Source organism: Ammospiza nelsoni, chromosome 35 (genome assembly GCF_027579445.1).
Source record: "Ammospiza nelsoni isolate bAmmNel1 chromosome 35, bAmmNel1.pri, whole genome shotgun sequence".
Classification (NCBI taxonomy): Eukaryota; Metazoa; Chordata; class Aves; order Passeriformes; family Passerellidae; genus Ammospiza; species Ammospiza nelsoni.
Window position 1 is genome coordinate 1470428 of NC_080667.1, and position 9776 is coordinate 1480203.

A 9776-nucleotide genomic window follows, 5' to 3' on the forward strand; every position below is an offset into this window, starting at 1 on the left:
TGAAACCAAAATCACCAAGAAAAGGGGGCTAAAATCACCCACACGGGCTTAAGATCCACCCATATAGGTTTAAAATCATCCAAAGGGACCTAAAATCCCCACTAAAATGCTTGAAATCACTCAGATCTAAAACCCACCCTAAACTTGCCCAGCTTGGCCTAAAATCACCCAAATGGGCCTAAAATTTCAGGGACTGGGACCAAGTCTGGGACCAGAACTGATACCAGAACCAAGACCAGCACCGCTCTGGGACAGGCACCATTACTGGGACCGAAACTGAAACCAGCACCAGAACTGGCACTGGGACAAAGACTGAGACTAAGACTGACACTGGGACTTGCTACCCGGAGTGCTCTGGGACCAGGACCAGGACTGGAACTGAGACCAGCACTGGCACCAGGACCTCTCTGGGACCGGGACCAGGATGGAGACTATCTGGAGCACTGCGGGACTGAGACCAAGACTGGCATTGGAATCAGCACCGAGACTGGCAGCGCTCTGGGACTGGGGCTGAGGCTGGCACAGGGAGCACTCCAGGACCAAGACTGGCACAGGTACCAGCATTAGAACCAGGACAATTCAGAGACCGAGTCTGAGATGAGGACTGAAACCAGAAGCAGCACCAGCACCAAGACTGGCACTGCTCTTGGACTCAAACTGAGACCAGGACCAGCACAGCTGGTTGACATTGAGATCAACACCAGGATGAGAATCAGCACTGGGAATGCTCCAGGAGCACCCTGAGACTGAGACTGGACTGGGACTAAGACTGACACTGGGAGTACTCCTGGACAGAGACTGAGACCAAAACTGGGAACGGGATTGGCACCGGGATCGATCCAGGACTTCCGTGTTCACTCTGGAGAGTTTTGGCTATGCCCCCGTGCAGGACTGGGAGGGATCCCTGGGCGGGGTGGGACTGCCTCAGTTCACATTGTTCTGGTGCAGCCATCCCAGTCCATATGATCCCAGTCCGCATGATCCCAGTCTGTATGGTCCTGCATGGCACACACTCCAAAAGTCTGGAATTCCAGTTCCCCCTGAGGAAAAAGTGTTCCTGCCCTTGAAGGCAGAGCGCTTAAGAAGGGGCTGAAAGCCAAGTCTACTTGCAAGATCTTACAGTGACATTTCACTGCCAGCCTTCAAAACCTCACCGATCGTTGCTGTAGCTCCTGCATTGGGAATTAAATCAAAGCAGGGTGGCAGCTGCCCTGACTCAAGGGAGATACTGAGAGAGAAACAGAGCAGGCAAAGAGAGGCAGGAGAGAAAGGAGGACACAAAAAAATCAGCTGTGAAGGTGGCACTTCGGAAACAGAACTGCAACTGACTGAAAATGAATGGGACAGAAATCACTAACTCTGAAAGTTTTATTTACTATCAAATACATCCCACTCACCCAGCCCCACGCAATCCCAATCCACCATTCCAAATTTGGATCCCACTTCTCCCAATCTCCTTCCAACCCCTTCTCACCATGGCGGCTTTGGAATCAAGTGAGTTTGGCACACAGTTGAGATTTTTGAGGAGGGAACAAGGAATTTTGAGTTGGGTTTGAGCCATTTTGGGGTACAACTGTATGGTTTTCAGTGGGGCTGAGTTGCTATGAGGAGACAGATTGATCCCTCTTGGTTTCTGCAGTGCAAAGAGATGGAGAACACTGCCCAAAAGCCTCCCAGAACCCATAAATCCTCAAGATCATGTCCCCAAATCATAAATTCCCTCTAAAACTGTGAAATGGTCGGACTTTAGATATCTTTGATCAGTTTCTTTCTTTTCAAGCCTGTTTTGCCTGTTTTTAAGGGATGAAGATGAATCAGAAGAAAATGAAGGCCAAAACAAAAGGATAACCAGCTAGGTGCCTTCCCAACATGGATCAAAGGGAATGTGGGTCACCAGGGCTCTTCCCAACAAGGGTCCTCCAGTGGGGAATGGAGTTGGAGCAGCATATGAAGGTCTTCCTGAAACTGGGGCACTCACAGGGTTTTCCTTACTGGTGGCTCTGTTGGTGCTTGGTCAAGACTGAGCTCTGTGAGAAGCTCTTCCCACACTGTGGACACTCATAGGGCCTCTTCCCAGTGTGGATGCACCGATGGCAGATCAGGGAGGAATTGTGCTTGTAGCCCTTCCCGCAGTCAGGGCAGTGGAAGGGCCTCTCCTTTGTGTGAATCTGTTGGTGGTTGATGAGGGTGGAGTTGTACATGAATCCCTTCCCACAGTCGCGACAGTGGAAGGGCCTCTCCTCTGTGTGAGTCCGACAGTGTACGAGGAGATGAGCTGATCCGAAACCCCTTCCCACATTCTGAACACTTGTAGGGCCTCTCCCTGTGTGGATGACCTGGTGCTGAACCAGGTTGACACGCTGGCTGAAGCCCTTCCCACATTCCCCACATTTGTAGGGCCTCTTCCCAGTGTGAATGTTCTGGTGCTGGATCAGGTTGGTACTCTGTCTGAAGCTCTTCCCACATTCCCCACACTCATAGGGCTGCTCCCCAGTGTGGGTCCTCTGGTGGTGGATCAGGTGCGAGCTCCGGCTGAAGCTCATCCCACATTTCTCACACTCATGAGGCCTCTCCCCAGTGTGGATGCGCCGGTGCCTGACAAGATGGGCATTTTGCCTGAAGCCCTTCCCACAGTCGGGGAAGCGGAAGGTCCTCTCCTCTGTGTGCCGTGCACTGGTGCACAAGGAGACTAGAGCTGAGCTGAAACCTCTTCCTGCACTGATCACACTCATAGGGCCTCTCCCCAGTGTGGACCACCTGGTGATGGATGAGGGAGCAGCTCCGGCTGAAGCTCTTCCCACATTCCCCACACTCATAGGGTTGTTCTCCAGTGTGGTTAATCTGGTGGCAGATCAAGCTGGAGCTGACTCTGAAGCTCTTCCCACATACCCCACACTCATATGGCCGTTCCCCAGTGTGGATCCTCTGGTGCTGAATCAGGCTGGAGCTCCGGCTGAAGCTCTTCCCACACTCCAAGCACTTATGGGGCTTCCTGCAATCATGAAGCTGCTCATGGACCACCAAGTCCAAGCTCTGGCTCGATCCCTGGCCGCCTTCCTGGCCCAGGTTGGGTCTTTCCTCCTCAGATCCCCGTGATCTGCGTTTGCAGCCCCTCCTTGCGTGTGATCTCCGGGGCTTTTCTTTCCCCTTTGATTCCTGTGCTGTGGAGCTGCTCAAAACAGCCTCTTCCAGGAGGTTCTGGTGCAGGGATTTGTCCTCCCTGGTCTCCATGCTCAGCTCCTGGTCTGGGGGAGGAAGGACAAGGAGAGGATGGGATTTCCCTCTGTGCCACAGGGAAGGACAAGGAGATCCCCCCAGTGCATCCCCAGCAGGACAGCTTTGGCAGCAGGGTTGTCCTGCAGCCGGGGGCCGTGCTGGGCTGGGAGATGGAGCAGAAGAGAGGGGGAAAGGGGCACTGACTTCCTCCTCACCTGCCTGGGTGTTCCGTGGCATCTTCCTTGTCCTTGCACCCTCCTTCTCCATCCAGCCAAGGGCTGGGAATGGGAAATCCTGGTTTGAGGAAAAACAAGGGATAAGCATGTTGAGTTTGAAGGTCCTTCTGCCCAAGTCCATCATCTCTGGAAGTCACTGGGCATCGGGGGTCCATAGAATCCTCCAGAACACCAAGATTCAGCTCTGAAAAAACCTCACAGAAGTTCCCCATCTCTGGTCTCTCCCCTTTGGTCTTAGGGGATTCCTCCCTGTCCCAGCTGCTTGGGGTCGTGCTCATATTGTGGGTCTCCCTTCTCCTCGGTTCCCATCCTCCTCAGGCTGCTGTGAATCCCAGGAATCCAAAAGGTTCTCCTCTCCTCAGTCTCCCCATTTAGGAATGCTGGAGGTTTTCTGGGGTCCCAGGGTGCCTTCTCCCCTTATTTCTCTGCTTTGGGGTGCAGAAGCTCCAAGGAGTTCCCCCTGCCCCTCTCCAGGCTGTTGAAGGTCCTGTGAATCACGGCACTCCCCCTTCTCTGAGCTCCCCACTTTGGGCTCCTGGGGAACACAGGGCTCTGCTCCTCCAGGCTGCCTCTGCCGGCAGCTGCCACTGGAACCCCTCAATGTCCCCAAAAGGGGCCTTTTCCACTCAGCTGTACAGTTCTTCATTCTCCAAACACTGCCCCCCAAAAAACCCAACCCACAGAGCCCCCAGAATATCTGGGCCAAGGTCCCCTTTCCCTGTCACCTGCAAGATGGGGGGGTGATGATCCCACAGGTGCAGGGCTGCAAATTCAGGGAGTGCTCGACCTCGTGGTTCCTTCTCCTTTCCTTGATCCTCCTCTTCCTTGCACTCCTCCTCTTCCATCCCTCCTCCTCCTCCTCCCTAAGCCCACCTCCTTCTCCTACTTCCAACCCTTCTCCCCCAGCAGCAGCCACACCCTCGCAGCCCGCAGCAGGAGCGGGGATGGAGCCGGAACAGGTCAGGATGGGCAGAGCGGGGCTCTCGCCTGCTCCCACCCACTGGGGCCGGGGGGAACCTGGCCTGGGCCAAAGGAGAGGCAAACTGGGCCTTGCTGGGGGCTGCACATCCACACTGGGGCTTGCTGGGGACCCTGCCTGGCCACTGTCAGCCTTTGGGGCTCCTCTTGGGACATCCAGGAGCGGGGGGATGCAGAGAGGGCTGGGGGATACCAGGAGTGGCATCACAGGGAGGAACTATGCTATACTGGGGTAACTGGAAACTTACTGGGGCAACTGGGAATGACTGGGAATTACTACAAGCATGCTGAGAGCAACTGGGGTATACTAGGAGTGTCTGTAACCATACTGAGCTGACTGGAACCACACTGGGAACAACGGGGACCATGTTGAGGAGAACTGGGATGACAATGTGGGCAACTGGGAGGGAATGCGGGTGACTGGGTCTGCACTGGTGGCAACTGGGCATGACTGCGACCATGTTGGGAGGGATTGGGATCATCCACAGCATGACTAGGACTATACTAGGGACAACTGGGTGCAACTGGCTTCACACTGGGAGGAACGGGGAGAAATCGGAACCATGCTGGGGGTAACTGGGATCCTACAGGGATCACAGTGGAAGCAGCTGGGCCCATGCTGGGACAGACTAGGATCATACTTGCAGCAACTGGGACTGCACTAATGGTGACTGGGAGTAGCTGTGATCAAATGAGCTGGAAGCAACTCTGGGCATCTGGGAGTGCTGGGAACATGCTGGGACCAGCTGGGTTATACTGGGAGAGACTGAAACAATAGTGGGGGTAAATGGGAGCAACTGGAATCATGCTGAGTGATAATGGCAGGAGGTATGCCTATGTCAAGGTCATACTGGGATCATACTGGGAGTAAGTACAATAGTACTGAGAGTATGTAAGAGTGACTGGGATCCTACTGGAATCAGACTGGGGGTGACTGGAAAGGTGCTTGCCATGACTGGAACCATACTGGAGGTGACTGGGAGCAACTAGGACCACACTAGGAGTTATAGAGAGTCACTCTGGGCATGACTGGAATAATACTGGGAGGATCTAGAAGATACTGGATGCAACTGGGATCATACTAGGAATGACTGGAACCATACTGGCAGTGACTATGGGCACTACTGGGACCACCCTGGGAGCTACTGGGATTACAATGGGTGTGAATGGAACCTGACTGGGGGTTACTGAGAGCTACTGGGCCCATGTTGGGAGGAAATTGTGGACACATTGGGAGCAACTGGGATCAACTGGACTGTACTGGAACCATGCTGAGGGGACTGAGCTCACAACTGGGATCATACTGGAAGCAACTAGGACTGTACTTTGGGCAACAAACAAAAACTGGGATCATGCTGGAGGCAACTGGGAATAACTGGAAAATACTGGGATAATTCTCAGGTAACTAGAGCCTCACTGGGGCAACTTGGAGTGCCTGTAACCATACTAGGGATAACTGGAACAACACTGGGAACAGCAGGGACCATGCTGGGGATGACTGGGACTACTCTACAGAAACTGCAAGTGATTGAATCTACACTGGGGGACACTGGATGTGACAGGGACCATGCTGAGAAGGACTAGGACTATTCTAGGGGCAACTGGGATCATACTTGTAGGAACTAGGAACAACTGGAACTATGCTGGGGGCAACTGGATCATACTGAGGGTGACTGGAATCATACTGGGATTGACTAGGAGTGGCTGTGGGCAACTGGAATCATGCTGAAAGTTACTGGGAGCATGCTGGGGGTGACTGGGATACACTGGGAGAGACAGGGATTTACCGGGATCATACTGGAGGCTACTGGGGTCACTCTGGCATTGACAGGGAGCAACTGGGATCACACTGGGGGCAACTGACATCAGACTGGGAGTGATTGGAATTATACTGGGATTAGAGTGCCTGTCATTGGACCCTTATTGGGGGTTATTGGGAGCTACCAGGCCCATGCTGGGAGCCAACTGGGGACATAATTAGAAGAACTGGGAGCAAGTGGGATAAAAACAGGGGCAAGTAAAACAGGAGGTTCACTGAGGTAACTAGAAGTGCCTGGCAATAACTACGAGAAAGTTCAGGGTACCTGGGATATACTGGAAGTGTCTGACACCATAGAAGTAGTGCCTGGGACCAAAGTGGGAGTGGCTGAGAATGCTCTAGAGGACCTGGGATCATGCTGGGGGCAAGTGTGAGTGACTGGGGCCATGCTGGGAGAGACGGGGACCATATTGGAATGACTAGGACTATGCTAGGGGCAACTGGGAGAACTGGGAACACACGAGATGAAACTGGGAGCAAGTGAGATCTTGCTAGGAGCAAATTGCATCATCATAGGGAATGACTGGGAGTGACTGGGCTCATAGTGGGAATGTTGCGGAAACTGGAAACGGGGGGAGCAACGAGGGGGCTCATAGTGGGAGCAGCCACTTCCAGCACCAGGAACCCCAAACCCCATTCCCAGTTATCCCACCTGCTGGGGTCCTGGCAATCCCAGGGTTCCCCCCCTCTCAGGGTCCCCGCTTTGCCCTTCCGGGGCTCTCCTGGGGCTCCCCAGAACCGGTGTCCCCCCGCCGGTGCCGCTGCTCCCGCGCGCTCCCCATGAGGCCCCAGCAGAGCTCGGAGGGCCGGCCGGGAAGCCCAACCCCTCCCGCCAGGGCTCTGCCACCACCCACACCGGGACCCCCTAAAACACCTCCCAGGGACCCCTGATGTCCCCCCAAGGGCCATCCACGGCTCGGCTTTGGAGCCCTGCCAGATGCAAACATCCCCCCCAAAAAACCCCAAAGCCAGCTCCCCCTGCCCAGGCACCTGCAGGATGGGGGACGATGGTCCCTGGGTGGCTGCAGTGAGTTCAGGAACTGCCAGGGCCATGAGATTCCCCCGTTGTCTCTTCCTCTGTTGCTTCCTGCTGCCACTCCACCTCTTCCTCCCTCCCTCTCCCCCATTCCCAAACCCCAAACTGTGAGGCAAAAGGGGCGCGGTAGAGGGGACACGCACTCCTATAAGGACCCAGTTTGGCCTAAAATCAGCCAATTGGGATTCAAGTTATCCAACGGGGTCTAATGGTTTGGTCTAAAATCCAACCAAATGGGCCTAAAATTGCCCAAAGTAGTTTGCACAAAATGGCCCAAAATCACCCTGAATTTCCAAAATGGGCTTAAAATCCACCCTGAAAGTATCTGGTTTTGCCTAAAATGACCCAAATGTGTATAAATCCACCCTAAAATCCACCTGTTTTTTACTAAAATCACCCACATGGACCTAAATTCACCCAAACATGCCTGAAACCAACACAAGAGGACCTAAAATCACCTTAAAAAGACTTGATTTGACCTAAAATTAACTAAAGAAGCCAAAAATCTGACTAAATGGGCCCAAAATCACCAAAACAAGGAACCTAAAATCACCCACCCAGGATTAAAATTCACCCAGTATGGGCATAAAATCAGCCAAAGGGTCCCAAAATACACACTAAAACTGCCCAGTTTATCCTAAAATCATCCAAACAGGCCTAAACTCTATACAAACGGGCCTAAAATCATCCCGAAGGATCTAAAATCCACTCTAAAACCCACAAGATTTAGCCTAAAAGTCATTCAAAGAGGCCTAAAATCCACACTACAAGGCTTGAAATCACTCCAAAGGATCTGCAACCCACCCTAAACCCACCCAGTTTGGCCCAAAATCACCCAAATGGGCTGAGATTGGGGCCGAGACTGGGATTGTCACCAGGATCGGTTCCGGTATCCGCGCGTTTGGCTGCACCCCTGGATGGGACTGAGTTGAGACTGGCAGGGGCCAGGGCTCTCAGGAGAGCTTTTGGGGACACTGGCCTCTTCTGAGCTTCGGGGAATTTTGTTGGGAGTTTAAGGGAAATTATTGGGTTTTTTGAAGATAATTGCAGGGTTTTCGGTGAGTTGAGGAACTTTGAGGGGTTTGGATTTGGGGGGATTTTATTGGTGCTTTGCGGGGTTGTTTTCTAGGGGTGTTTGGGAGCTTATTGAGATTTTTTGGGGTTTTGTTAAATTTTAGTGGGGTTTACTATGATTTTGTTGGAGTCTGGAGTTTTTAATGGTTTTATTATATTTAGGGGGGTTGAGGGCATTTTATTAGAATTTGGGGGGCATTTAGTGGGATTCTTTGAGGGTTTGGGTTCATTTGGGATTTTTTTGGTTTTTGGGGAGATTTTGGTGGGTTTTTGTGGGGCTTTTTGGGTGTTGCCAGGATTTCTTTGGATCTTGGGGGGATTTTGTGGGACTTTTTGTGGTTTTGGAGATATTTTTGGGGTTTAATTGGAGTTTTGAGAGGTTTGTTGGGATTTCAAGAGATTGTGTGGGCTTTTACTGAAATTCTAGGGTGTTCTAAGGGGATTTTGTGAGATTTAATTGGGATTTTATGGGTTTTATTGGGACTTTTGGGGGTTTTAAGGAGATTTTGGTACCTCTAAGCCCTTCCCCGCACCCAGGGGCAACCATAAAGCCCCCCAACCCTGAAGCCCCCCCAAACACCCACTAAAAACAAAATCCTCTAAAAATCCCAATAAATTCTTCGAAAAACCCAGAGAATACCTCAAAATCTCAGTAAAACCCACCAAAATTCAAAAAAAACTTCCCAAAATTTCTATAAACCCCCCCAAAACCCCAATATAATCCCCCAAAATCCAAAACCCCCCAAACCCACAAAACCCCCCAAAACCCAGTAATTCTCTCCAAAAACCCACTAATTCCTCCTAAACTCCTGACAAAATCCCCCAAAGCCCAAAAAAGCCCCCCCAAAACGCCCAAAAATCCCCACAAAATCCCCCAGACTCATGGGGGCTGTCTTGGATCAAGGGGGCACTGGCTGGAGGAACAGGAGCCACTTCAGTGGCCCTTGAAGCTTTTTGGGGAGGGGGAACGATGGGAGACCTGCATAAAAACGGGGATTGGGAACCCCTGTTGTGCCCCCTCTGCCCAAAACACCCAGACCCCGGTCCAGGGTGGGCCTGGGACCCCCTGGGACACCCAAATCTCCCCCAGTATTTCCCAAATCACCCCTCCAGGAACCCCAAACCCTTACAGAGCCCCCCAAGGTTGGCCCAGGACCACCCTGGACCCCTAACCCCTCCCCAGGTCCCCCATACCCCCAGAAACCCCTGAGACCCCCAGGAGCCCCCTGAGAGCCCCCAGACCCCAATCAGGCCCAGCCCAGGATGTCCCCGGAGACCCCCCCCCCCCCCACCCAGAGCCTTCCCAAGACCCCCCCCCCAGAAGCCTTCCCTCCGACCCCTCCCCAATCCCCCTCAGGGATCATCCGCAGATCCCCCAGACCCCTCCCCAAAACCAAGCCAGGACCCCGCAGGGCCC

At 53.0% G+C, this 9776-nt stretch overlaps 1 protein-coding gene across 1 annotated transcript; it reads right to left on the minus strand.

Moving 5' to 3' along the window:
• Window positions 1-1401: 1401 nt before the first annotated feature.
• On the minus strand, window positions 1402-8871 carry LOC132086044 (zinc finger protein 883-like). Its single transcript, XM_059491505.1, is given in 6 exon segments — window positions 1402-2262; window positions 2264-2327; window positions 2330-2672; window positions 2674-3245; window positions 3432-3510; window positions 7240-8871. Coding segments are annotated over 6 exon segments (1395 nt in total). The 5' UTR covers window positions 7303-8871; the 3' UTR covers window positions 1402-1988.
• Window positions 8872-9776: the final 905 nt, after the last annotated feature.